This window comes from Babylonia areolata, chromosome 29 (genome assembly GCF_041734735.1).
Source record: "Babylonia areolata isolate BAREFJ2019XMU chromosome 29, ASM4173473v1, whole genome shotgun sequence".
Taxonomy (NCBI): domain Eukaryota; kingdom Metazoa; phylum Mollusca; class Gastropoda; order Neogastropoda; family Buccinidae; genus Babylonia; species Babylonia areolata.
Genome location: NC_134904.1, coordinates 645,839 through 660,430, shown reverse-complemented (window position 1 = coordinate 660,430; position 14,592 = coordinate 645,839). Strand labels below are relative to the sequence as shown.

Genomic DNA, 14,592 nt, shown 5'->3' with positions numbered 1-14,592 from the left:
CCTCCCACACCACACCACACCACTCACCCTCCCACACCACACCACACCACTCACACCACACCACACCACTCACCCTCCCACACCACACCACACCACTCACCCTCCCACACCACACCACACCACACACCCTCCCAAACCACACCACTCACCCTCCCACACCACACCACACCACTCACCCTCCCACACCACACCACTCACCCTCCCACACCACACCACTCACCCTCCCACACCACACCACACACCCTCCCACACCACACCACTCACCCTCCCACACCACACCACTCCACTCACCCTCCCACACCACACCACACCACTCACCCTCCCACACCACACCACTCACCCTCCCACACCACACCACACCACTCACCCTCCCACACCACACCACTCCACTCACCCTCCCACACCACACCACACCACTCACCCTCCCACACCACACCACACCACTCACCCTCCCACACCACACCACTCCACTCACCCTCCCACACCACACCACACCACTCACCCTCCCACACCACACCACTCACCCTCCCACACCACACCACACCACTCACCCTTCCACACCACACCACACCACACACCCTCCCAAACCACACCACTCACCCTCCCACACCACACCACACCACTCACCCTCCCACACCACACCACTCACCCTCCCACACCACACCACACCACACACCCTCCCACACCACACCACACACCCTCCCACACCACACCACACCACACACCCTCCCACACCACACCACACCACTCACCCTCCCACACACCACACCACTCACCCTCCCACACCACACCACACCACACACCCTCCCACACCACACCACACACCCTCCCACACCACACCACACCACACCACACACCCTCCCACACCACACCACACCACACCACTCCACTCACTCACCCTCCCACACCACACCACACACCCTCCCACACCACACCACACCACACCACACACCCTCCCACACCACACACCCTCCCACACCACACCACACACCCTCCCACACCACACCACACCACACCACACACCCTCCCACACCACACCACACCACACCACACCACTCACCCTCCCACACCACACCACACCACACACCCTCCCACACCACACCACACCACACCACTCACCCTCCCACACCACACCACACCACACACCCTCCCAAACCACACCACTCACCCTCCCACACCACACCACACCACACACCCTCCCACACCACACCACACACCCTCCCACACCACACCACACCACACCACACCACTCACCCTCCCACACCACACCACACCACACACCCTCCCACACCACACCACACCACACACCCTCCCACACCACACCACACCACTCACCCTCCCACACCACACCACACACCCTCCCACACCACACCACACCACACACCCTCCCACACCACACCACACACCCTCCCACACCACACCACACCACTCACCCTCCCACACCACACCACACCACACACCCTCCCACACCACACCACACCACTCACCCTCCCACACCACACCACACCACACACCCTCCCACACCACACCACTCACCCTCCCACACCACACCACACCACTCACCCTCCCACACCACACCACTCACCCTCCCACACCACACCACACCACACCACTCACCCTCCCACAGCCACACCACACACCCTCCCACACCACACCACTCACCCTCCCACAGCCACACCACACCACACCACACACCCTCCCACAGCCACACCACTCACCCTCCCACACCACACCACTCACCCTCCCACAGCCACACCACACCACACCACACACCCTCCCACACCACACCACTCACCCTCCCACAGCCACACCACACCACACCACACACCCTCCCACACCACACCACACACCCTCCCACACCACACCACACCACACCACACCACTCACCCTCCCACACCACACCACACCACTCACCCTCCCACACCACACCACTCACCCTCCCACACCACACCACACCACACCACTCACCCTCCCACACCACACCACTCACCCTCCCACACCACACCACACCACTCACCCTCCCACACCACACCACAGCACACCACTCACCCTCCCACACCACACCACACCACACCACACCACAGCACACCACTCACCTAGCCAGCTGTGACCCCGAGGATCGCCGATAGCAGATGAAGACATCGATGGGGCGGAGGGCGGAGGGGTTGGAGAGACTGGCGTTGAAGTCCAGCGACGTGCAGCCTGGGGGCATAGGGGGCGCCACCGCCATGCAGGGGGAAGCATCCGGGTTCAGCTCTGCTTCCCAGTCACAAACAACAACATCATCAGAACATCGACAATAATAACATCAGATCAACAAAATAATAACAATAACGGTAACATAAAAGAAAACATAATAATATCCGAACATCCAACAAAAATGACAGAAAAGCAACATCATCATCAGAACATCAACAATAATAATAACAATAACGGTAACACAAAAAAAAAACCCACAAAAAAAACAATAACATCAGAACATCCAACAAAAATGACAGAAAAGCAACAATATCATCAGAACATCAACAACAATAATAATAGCAGAACATCAACAACAACATCAGAACAACAATAATAATTACAACAACATCAGTAAAACAATATCATCAAAACAACAATAATAACAGTCACATCAGAACAATTACACCACCACCAGGAACAACAATCACACAAAGCAAAAACAATAATAACATCAACATCATCAAATAACAATACTGGGGTAAGTACCAGCTGCCCATTCTGCAGTGTCATTTGCCTGTGTGGTATTTTTTATGAAGTTTGTGTTGGACTTTGAAGTCTTGTTTTTCCTTTTTTGACGATTTTTTCTAATCTGGGGATGATAAATTAAGTGGAAGGGCTGACGGCCTCAGCATGATCTGGTCTTATTTGACATGAGGACCTAAATGGATGGGATACTGTGTCATGAACTGTGGTTTGTGGGTTTGTCTTGTCCTCAGCACGGTCTAGTCTTATTTGACCTGAGGAGCTAAATGGATAAGATAAGATAAGAATAACTTTATTATCTCCAACTGGAGAAATTTGGTCAGGTGCATTATCACAACACAGACAAGTAAACAACATGGGGACCATAACTGTAAAAGTCAAAAACAGCTTTTACGAATATTACGAAGATACAAATGTAAAAAATATCACATACATCGTTTCATACATACATCCACACACTGCAGGTAATAACTAGTATTCTTAATGTAAAAACAGAAAGAATTAAGAAACATTATTTGAATATAATTATAAACATAGCCTACTATACTGCACATTGATTATAATAGACAGATAAGATAAGAATAAAGATGAATTGCGGAAAACCACAACCAGATAATCAGCACACACCCGCACCCCCCCACACCCCACCCACCCCCCACATGCGGATTACTTGATTAAACAAGAGTAATAAACATATGTTCTCAAATAAAAGCATTTCACATATTCGCTTTTAAAAACATTGCAATTAATTATTACATCGTAATTATTAAACAGAAATATATTTAGAATATGGACGTTAGCATTAGACATATTCCATTGTACATTCATCCTGCATATTGCACATTATTCTTCCTACATATTGCACATTCATTATAACCAATTGTCACGTTTTTAAGCTCAGTAAACACACACACACACACACACACACTCACTCTCACACACACACCACAACTAGAACAAGGTACAGTCTATCATGCACGGACTTTCACACGTCTCACATGAGAGTGCGCGCGCGCACACACACACAAATACACACAGTTCTCAAGAATTTAAAAGGTGTATTGAACGTGGAATAAAAGTCTTCAGAGCTCTGGATTTCAACTTAAAAGTTCTGTAGTGTCGTCCTGATGGCAATAGCTCATAATACTTTGCTAAAATATGGGTGTCGTCAGTTGCTATCTGCCTGCTTTTTTTAACCACTCGACTTTCATACAGCTCTTGCATACTAGCTTGTTTCACTCCCACAATTTTACTGCATACACTCATGACATCGTTCAAAACACGCTTACTCCTCACTCCCAAACTTCCATACCAGCACATAAATGAAACTGTGAGCACAGACTCAATACAACATCGATAGTAACTTTGAAGAATATTTAAATTTATACCAACATTTCTAAGCTTCTGTAAACAAAAAATTCTAGATTGACATTTCTTATGAATGGAATCAACATTTCTGTCAAAAGTCAGCTTATTGTCTAAGATGGTCCCTAAATATCTATATTCATTTACCCTCTCCACTGTTTGACCATCAATAACAAGGTTAGCTACAGGCAAGGGGTCTTTCCGAAAATCTATTAACATTTCTTTTGTTTTCAATACGTTGAGATCCAGATAGTTTTTCTCACACCAGGAACAGAACTTTTTAATTTCACTGAAATAAATAGCATCAGAGTTGGACAGATCTTCAATTGCTGAATCATCAGAATATTTTATGACAGGAGTTTCCTCCGTGCCTCTGCAGTCATTTGTGTACAGTGTAAAAAGAACAGGGGACAGCACTGTACCTTGGGGTGCACCAGTAGAAGTAGATTTTAGAGAAGAGTGGGCAGAATGAAAGCAGATGGACTGAGTTCTATTGAGAAGAAAACTTACTATCCAAAGAGTAAGCTTCGGATCAACATCCATGCCTAGCAGTTTGAGGGCAAGGAGATGAGGTTGTATTGTGTTAAAAGCAGAAGAGAAGTCAACAAAAAGGATACGAACAAAAGATCCCGTGTTATTCAAATGAAGGAAAGCATTATGAAGGAAAGTTAGGATAGCATTGTCAGTACTTCTGTGTGCTTTATAAGCAAACTGAAGAGAGTCAAGCTGCTGTTCAGTGAAAGAAAGAAGATGGCGGAGAATAATTTTTTCAAAGCATTTCATCACTACTGAAGTCAGGGCAACAGGACGGTAATCATTTAGTGCGGCTGGGTTCTTTTTCTTGGGGACAGGACAGATAGTAGATTTTTTCCAGATGCTGGGGATAGGATACTGTGTCATGAACTGTGGTTTGTGGGTTTGTCTTGGGGGTTTGTCTTGTCCTCAGCACGGTCTAGTCTTATTTGCCCTATGGTGCCTCAAGGATCCCCAGCACGGTCTAGTCTTATCGGAGATTAGAAAAGAGAGATAAACCACTCGCGGCAGGTCCCTTCTTACTGTCTATAACAGTGCTGAAGCCGTTTTGAGGCACACACGCAGTGCGGAAGGGTGGGGGTAAATCACCCTCTCCTTCCCCACCTGAAGGAAACTGGTCGGTTCTGACGGCACACACACACACAGCTGCAGTAAAGCGAAAGTTAAGTTATGCCTGGAATTTCCCACGTGTAGTAAAATTCGCTGTATACAATGAAAACCGATTCATTTTTGCTTGGTTTTTAGCACGTTTGCATCTGCTTGAATGTAGATAATATAAAAAGAAAATAAAGCAGCTCCCCCCACCACCAACTCCCCCCCCCCCCCCCCCCCCACCCCCTCCCCCAGCGCAATGTTGCACATGAGACAGACAGTTATAAATTATTGAACTGCGTTTTCGTAACGCTACTTTTTCTTCACACTTTCTGGTTTACATCACCATTTCTTAAAAAAAAAAATATATATATATATATATCAAAACATAAAACACATATTCAGCTCTGTCTCTCTTCTAACATCTGTCTATACATACATACATGCATACATGAATACATACATACATAATTTCATATAGATCTATCAGTATGTAAATCTATCTATATGCACATAATCATATATATAATTCATATATATACGAACGCTTCATGTTGCCTGAGCAGACCGTTGTATTGTGCTCTATCTCTCTCTCTAAGTCTCTGTCTCTGTCTCTCTCTCGGGAGTTTTACATGGCTGTTAAAAGCATCTACGATTCTGTACTTGTATGTGTTCGTGACAAAGGTATTTATTCAGACTTTTTTCAGTGTCCAAGAGGGGTTAAACAAGGTTGTATGCTAAGCTCACAGCTGTTTTCCTTTTTCATCGGTGAATTGGCAGTGGAATTATCAAAGAAGGGGAGACATGGAATACAAATGATACCTGGCGCAACAGATTTGCTCTTAATGCTATTTGCTGATGATGTTGTTCTCTTGTCTGACACACCCATAGGGTTACAAAATCAATTAAATGCTCTTAAGCAAGAAACAGACAGACTTCTGCTTTTAACACAATACAACCTCATCTCGTTGCCCTCAAACTGCTAGGCATGGATGTTGATCCGAAGCTTACTCTTTGGATAATAAGTTTTCTTGTCAATAGAACTCAGTCCGTCCGCTTTCATTCTGCCCACTCTTCTCTTAAAATCTACTTCTACTGGTGCACCCCAAGGTACAGTGCTGTCCCCTGTTCTTTTTACACTGTACACAAATGACTGCAGAGGCACGGAGGAAACTCCTGTCATAAAATATTCTGATGATTCAGCAATTGAAGATCTGTCCAACTCTGATGCTATTTATTTCAGTGAAATTAAAAAGTTCTGTTCCTGGTGTGAGAAAAACTATCTGGATCTCAACGTATTGAAAACAAAAGAAATGTTAATAGATTTTCGGAAAGACCCCTTGCCTGTAGCTGACCTTGTTATTGATGGTCAAACAGTGGAGAGGGTCAATGAATATAGATATTTAGGGACCATCTTAGACAATAAGCTGACTTTTGACAGAAATGTTGATTCCATTCATAAGAAATGTCAATCTAGAATTTTTTGTTTACAGAAGCTTAGAAATGTTGGTATAAATTTAAATATTCTTCAAAGTTATTATCGATGTTGTATCGAGTCTGTGCTTACAGTTTCATTTATGTGCTGGTATGGAAGTTTGGGAGTGAGGAGTAAGCGTGTTTTGAACGATGTCATGAGTGTATGCAGTAAAATTGTGGGAGTGAAACAAGCTAGTATGCAAGAGCTGTATGAAAGTCGAGTGGTTAAAAAAAGCAGGCAGATAGCAACTGACGACACCCATATTTTAGCAAAGTATTATGAGCTATTGCCATCAGGACGACGCTACAGAACTTTTAAGTTGAAATCCAGAGCTCTGAAGACTTTTATTCCACGTTCAATCCACCTTTTAAATTCTTGAGAACTCTGTGTGTGTGTGTGCGCGCGCGCACTCTCATGTGAGACGTGTGAAAGTCCGTGCATGATAGGCTGTACCTTGTTCTAGTTGTGGTGTGTGTGTGTTTGTGTGTGTGTGTGTGTGTGTGTGTGTGTGTGTGTGTGTGTGTTTACTGAGCTTAAAACGTGACAGTTGGTGATAATGAATGTGCAATATGTAGGAAGAATAATGTGCAATATGCAGGATGAATGTACAATGGAATATGTCTAATGCTAACGTCCATATTCTAAATATATTTCTGTTTAATAATTACGATGTAATAATTAATTGCAATATTTTTAAAAGCGAATATGTGAAATGCTTTTATTTGAGAACATATGTTTATTACTCTTGTTTGATCAAGTTATCTGCGTGTGTAGGGTGGGGTGGGGGGGGGGTGTGTGCGGTGCGGGTGTGTGCTGATTATCTGGTTGTGGTTTTCCGCAATTCATCTTTATTCTTATCTTATCTGTCTATTATAATCAATGTGCAGTATAGTAGGCTATGTTTATAATTATATTCAAATAATGTTTCTTAATTCTTTCTGTTTTTACATTAAGAATACTAGTTATTACCTGCAGTGTGTGGATGTATGTATGAAATGATGTATGTGATATTTTTTACATTGGTATCTTCGTAATATTTGTTGGGGCTGTTGTTGGCTTTTACAGTTATGGTCCCCATGTTGTTTACTTGTCTATGTTGTGATAATGCACCTGACCAAATTTCTCCGGGTGGAGATAATAAAGTTATTCTTATCTTACAACAAACAGTGAATCTCGATAAGACCAGTATTATAGTTTCCGCAATCAGTGGAGGTCATCTTTCGACTCTTGAAAAATGGTGCTGTGGTGATAGGGAAATAAAAGTAACCAATACATATAAATATTTAGGAATATTATTCACAACAAAATTGAGTTTGACATCTGCGTGGGATGAAGCAAACAGAAAAGGGAAAAAAGGTGTAATCCAAATTATAAAATCACTCAGGAGACTGCGTTCGACTGACGCTTTCCTTTCGTTTGGGCGGGGCAAAGGCAGCTCATGAATAATGAATGCGTGTCGCGGCGCAGGCTGCCTGGCTTCAGCAATTTCTGCAAGTGGTTTATCTCTCTTTTCTAATCTCCGGTCTTATTTGCCCTATGGTGCCTCAAGGATGGCAAGTGGGCTTTTACATGCATGACTGTTTGTACCCTGCCATGTAGGCAGCTGTATTCTGTTTTCAGGGGTGCTGGACAAAACGAGGTCTTTAGCAAAGAAGCCCCCCCCCCCCTGCCCCCCCCCCCTCAGTCACGTGTTTCAGCCCTTAACTCTTTACCCTCTAAGGGGGCCGTCATAACGCAAGGAAAACACAACAACAGAAGATCACCCCCCTCCCTTCCCCTCATCTGCCAAATTCACATGATCTTGCGGCGGTTGAACATTTGTAATGGTTTGACAGTACTTTCCACCTCCCCTTCCCCCTCCTCCACCTCCCCTCTCCCCCTCCCACTCACCCGCCAAGTTGTGCAGGATCTTGCGGCGGTGGATGCTGTTGGCGATGCCACACTCCTCCCTCAGCTCCTGGTCGGTGAGGGTCTTGAGGATGTAGGTGTCCACGCCCTGCCGCAGCATGTGGTAGGTGTACTGCGACAGCTCCGGGCACAGCCCCATCAGCCACTTGTCCAGCCCCGTTGGGTCGCTGGCCGAGTAGTCTGCCGTGATCTTCAGTGACTTCAGCTCCCGCATGAACCTGTGATGAAGGGAAGGGAAGGGTGTGTGGGGTGGGGGGTGGGAGGGGCGGTGGATGAAAAGGGTGGTGTTTTTTTGTTTGTTTGTTTATTTGGTTTTATCTTCCTTGACGACTCACATGCACAGACAGACAGACACCACACACACAAACAACATAGATACACACAACAAACACACATAAGTACAACACCCTCCCCCCACCGCCCCCAGCCCCCAACACACACACTGACCTCCTTCTGAGGATACAGGAGGTCATTCCCAGACCGTCAGACAGATCCTCATTGGTCAGAATCACCCCATCCCCACCCCCCACACACACACAACACACACACACACACACACTGACCTCCTCCGAAGGATACATGAGGTCATTCCCAGACCGTCAGACAGATCCTCATTGGTCAGGATCAGCAACAGGTCACCATCCACCTGCGACCCTTTGAAAGCCTCCACATACTCCGGGAAACCAATCTGCAACACACATCACTTCTTCCTGACACTGGATTCTCTGATGGCCACAACACACATCACTTCTTCCTGACACTGGATTCTCTGATGGCCACAACACACATCACTTCTTCCTGACACTGGATTCTCTGATGGCCACAACACACATCACTTCTTCCTGACACTGGATTCTCTGATGGCCACAACACACATCACTTCTTCCTGACACTGGATTCTCTGATGGCCACAACACACATCACCACTCGGCTGTTGTAGCCAATCAGTAAAACAAAATGATGCTGCTTTCAGCCCAGCTGACCATGCTGAGGTCATTTCAGGACGGACTACCTGTTGGTTCTCAGTTCATTCTTTCTTCTTTCTTCTTCTTCTTTTAATCAATTTGGTCAAGGTGGACACATTTTCATCATGTGTAACAGTGCAGTTTTAGAACATATAACAGACATTATATCTAGCATCGGCATAGAGTTATGGACACTTTGCTTTGCTAACATAACGTGAAAAGAACACAACCCCTACATTGTTTGTGAAAAGATAACATTTAACTTAACTTGCCGGTGATTCAGTCTACTCCAGGTACGAGTTGACCCACACCATGATTATTTCCCCTGTGGACCTGCTACAACTGTTCTCATACTAAAACACTATTCTAATTTTGTTTATTCTTGCTTGGTACAATTTGGCATTCTAAACTGAGCCATTTACGGATTCTGGAATGTGTGAATATGTCCTGCTGCCAACACTGTTGCTTTTGCATACATTATTATGTACTGAAGATTTACATTGCTCATGCTGAATGAATTATTCTGTGACCTATCTGTAATCTGTATGTTATTGTTGTTGTTGATTTTGGTTTTTGAGTGTGTGTGTGTGTGTATGCTTGCTCATGTTTTTGCTTAAATGCTTAGAAAAAGATCCATTCAAAACGAATACTAATAATGTACAATGTCTACGACAATATCCAAGTTGACATTCTCAACCCAATAAGCAAATGTCCTTATTTTTCTATTCTCCATTGTGATTATGTGTTTCCATTCTTTGTACAATGTAATTCACAAATAAAGATAATTATCCACAAAAAAAGATTGACAAAATAGTAAAGAGTGGTAACTCTCTTCATTCGCAAGGTACACAACTTCAAGTCAATGCTGCTTGTGCTACCCATTCAACTAGCACACATGCAAATAAATGGCACATTGGAACAAACCCAGACACTTCCTCAAAAATGGAAGCGCCAGGCTTGTCCTTATACCGATCATCTGACATGTGCACACATCAGCAATGACAGAAGAAATGTACAAACACAAATTAGCGTTTATTCAAGACTGGCATAGCCTCTTTAATCCTGAATAAGCCACACAGAACACACGGACAATACAGATTAAACACATGGTGGCCTCGGTGGTTTTTCAACTTGAAATTGATGAACAATCATGCCACTATATAAAAAAATATTTTTTTAAATCCAAAGACGTACCTGCGACACCCAGTAAGCCACGTCCTCCACAGTCCAGAGGGGCACCTGCTGTGACAGCTTGTGGGGGATCTTCTCTCCAATCACCTTCAGGGCCTCCGCCGCCAGCTTGGAGGCCACCGTATTGGTGCTGCTGGCGATCTTCTTCAGCGGCTCCACTGCGTCAATCTCGTGGAATATCTGTTGAGGTGGGACAATCAGGAATGACTGACATTTCTGTTTCAAGGAAGTGCCAAAAGCATGCAGAACATCTGGCAGGGGGGACAGAAGGCAATGATGATGTTTCTGTTTCACAGAGGCATCAAAAGCATGCAGAACATCCAGCAGGGGGGACAGAAGGCAATGATGATGTTTCTGTTTCACAGAGGCATCAAAAGCATGCAGAACATCCAGCAGGGGGGACAGAAGGCAATGATGATGTTTTTGTTTCATAGAGGCATCAAAAGCATGCAGAACATCCGGCAGGGGGGACAGAAGGCAATGATGATGTTTTTGTTTCACAGAGGCATCAAAAGCATGCAGAACATCCAGCAGGGGGGACAGAAGGCAATGATGATGTTTCTGTTTCACAGAGGCATCAAAAGCATGCAGAACATCCAGCAGGGGGGACAGAAGGCAATGATGATGTTTCTGTTTCTGTTTCACAGAGGCATCAAAAGCATGCAGAACATCTGGATATATCCAACCTAGGCACAGAGCCAATGTTTTAAAATATTAACTTTAAGTGAAATAAACAGCAACAAAAAGCAATAAGTTAATACATCAATTTTCTTTTATCTATGAAGTAATTATGTTTCTTTTATCTATGAAGTAATTATGTTTCTTTTATCTATGAAGTAATTATGTTTCATTATGTTTCTTTTATCTATGAAGTAATTATGTTTCTTTTATCTATAAAGTAATTATGTTTCTTTTATCTATGAAGTAATTATGTTTCTTTTATCTATGAAGTAATTATGCAGACCTTAATGATAAAGAATGAGTCCACTCTTGAAACTTACATTCTTTTCCTTACTGGGGTGTGTGTGTGTGTGTGTGTGTGTGTGTGTGTGTGTGTGTGTGTGTGTGGGTGTGTGTGTGGGTGGGTGTGTGTGTGTGTGTGGGTGTGCTTGTGTCTGTCTGTCTGTCTGTGTCTGCTTGAATTGTGTGTATCAATTATGTGTGTGTGTGTGTCTGGGTGACGAGTGTGTGTGTGTGTGTGTGTGTGTGTTAATTCTCTCTGTGTGTGAATTCTGTGTGTCTTTGTGAACTGTGTGTGTTAACTGTGTGCGTGTATGTGTGTGTGTGTGTGTGTGTGTGTGTGTGTGTGTTTGTGCATGTTTGTGTGTGTGCATGTGTGTGAGTGTATGTGTGTGTGTGTGTACATGTGTGTACATGTGTGTGTGTGTGTGTGTGTGCGCGCGCTTAAACGACAGGGTAAAAATGGCCCCAGAAAGAAAAACCCACTTGTGAACAAGAGTAAACAGGAGTTGCAGCCCTTGAACAATGGGGAAACACACACACACACACACACACACACACACACAATAACAACTGACAACACACTGTCACAGGGAGTCACTTCAATCAGTGATCAATCAATGCATCAACAAACAGCATGAAAAAAAAAAAACTTTTCCTTCCTTCCTTTTTTTTTAATTTTTATTTTTTAAGACACTACACTCGCACCTCACACATAAATAATAGCAAAGTCTCACAGAGAAACCTGACGTTGTTAACGTAATTCATCCAGGTATTTGGTGGCACACACACGAACCATGAACCAGAGAAGCAGACAGATGTAATACGCAGCTCTCAACCATCAACACTGGCACTCACTGTATGTTGGCTTCTTTTTTATTTGTTTTTGTTGGTTTGGGTTTTTTCTCTCTCTTTCTCCCTCTATCCCTTTCATTTTGCCACAAGTGCAACCACAATTACGCAAGAGGCACAACGCTGTTTCGAAATGTGACTTGATGAAATGCCAAACTGTCTCGGGCCTTGGAAGAAGGATTAGCAATAAGCTGTTTGGATCTGGTCTCTGTGTGTGTGTGTGTGTGTGTGTGTGTGTGTGGTGTGTGTGTTGTCTATGGTGCTGATGTGTGTAAATGTGTGCATGCAGATATTCATGCATCTGTATGCATTCTTGTGCCTCTTTCAGTGTGAATGTGTACACACACGCTGTGTGTGTGTGTCACTGTGTGTGTGTGTGTGTGTGTGTGTGTGTGTGTGTGTGTGTGTGTGTGTGTGTGTGTGAGTGAGTGTGTGTGTGTGTTGATCTGTGCTGCATTTGTTTCTGTCCAGAAACTGGTCATCATTTCTACAGTGATCATGCAAGTTGAATGTTTGTCCAAGCCAGCTGTCACAGCAACCCCTGTATGATTTTATAAGGCCTGGCTTGATGAGTTTTAACAACATGTAAGTGCACTTTGTTTTGTGGAAGAAATCCAGGCATAAGTGTGTGTGTGTGTGTGTGTGTGTGTGTGTGTGTGTGTGTGTGTGTGTGTTTGTGTCTGTGTGCGTGCACAAAAATGAGAGCAACCAACACCCAATACAATTGCTAATACAATCATTAACTTGTTGAATTAACTGATGTTAGTTGGTTAGCAAAAAAATAAATAAATGAATAAATGAAATTCAAAAAAGCTGTTTATCAATCAGAAAACTAAGCCACAGAACAAAAAACAAAAAACAAAAAGAAATGACAAAAGAAAAAAAAAGTCAACAAACAACACAGACATCAAAGCTTTCTCTCACCTCTGATTTACGAGGATACATTTTCATGGTGGCACTTTTCCTTCACACTTGTCCCACTCTCTGATTTACCAGGATACATTTTCATGGTGGCACTTTTCCTTCACACTTGTCCCACTCTCTGATTTACCAGGACACATTTTCATGGTGGCACTTTTCCTTCACACTTGTCCCACTCTCTGATTTACCAGGACACATTTTCATGGTGGCACTTTTCCTTCACACTTGTCCCACTCTCTGAACGAAGAACAACACTGGTTTTCCCCACACTTCTTTACAGTCTGAGTCCTTCCTCAGATGGTAACACAAACTTTTCCAACTTCATTTCTTTTCCTATTTCGAACTTGATATATGTCTCTCTCTCAGTCTATCGTTTGACCAATTGTGCATTTTATGTTTGTTGTTATCTCCCCATGAATTACAGGCATGTGGCCTGATTCATGAAAAATCAGTTTGTCATTGTCTTTGTCATTGTTTGATGAACTGTGCCAACATGTGGGCAGCACACCCTGTTCTGTCAGATTTCATTAACAGTGCTAAATCAGTTTGTCATTGTCTTTGTTTGATGAATTGTGCCAACATGTGTGCAGCACACTCTGTTCTGTCAGATTTCATTAACAGTGCTAAATCAGTTTGTCTTTGTCATTGTTTGATGAATTGTGCCAACATGTGTGCAGCACACCCTGTTCTGTCAGATTTCATTAACACTGCTAAATCAGTTTGTCATTGTCATTGTCATTGTTTGATGAATTGTGCCAACATGTGTGCAGCACACTCTGTTCTGTCAGATTTCATTAACACTGCTAAATCAGTTTGTCATTGTCATTGTCATTGTTTGATGAATTGTGCCAACATGTGTGCAGCACACTCTGTTCTGTCAGATTTCATTAACAGTGCTAAATCAGTTTGTCATTGTCATTGTCATTGTTTGATGAATTGTGCCAACATGTGTGCAGCACACTCTGTTCTGTCAGATTTCATTAACAGTGCTAAATCAGTTTGTCATTGTCATTGTCATTGTTTGATGAATTGTGCCAACATGTGTGCAGCACACCCTGTTCTGTCAGATTTCATTAACAGTGCTAAATCAGTTTGTCACTGTCT

General features: G+C 43.9%; 1 protein-coding gene across 1 annotated transcript in view; it reads right to left on the bottom strand.

Moving 5' to 3' along the window:
• Positions 1 to 14,592, bottom strand: part of LOC143274681 (NAD(+) hydrolase SARM1-like) — an 82,647-nt gene that overhangs the window by 11,706 nt on the left and 56,349 nt on the right. Inside the window, exons 7-10 of the mRNA XM_076578563.1 lie at positions 10,759 to 10,935; positions 9,163 to 9,287; positions 8,582 to 8,817; positions 2,097 to 2,256 (exon numbers count right to left, since the gene is read on the bottom strand). Coding sequence (XP_076434678.1) covers positions 2,097 to 2,256; positions 8,582 to 8,817; positions 9,163 to 9,287; positions 10,759 to 10,935 — 698 coding nt within the window. The remainder of the gene's footprint in view (positions 1 to 2,096; positions 2,257 to 8,581; positions 8,818 to 9,162; positions 9,288 to 10,758; positions 10,936 to 14,592) is intronic.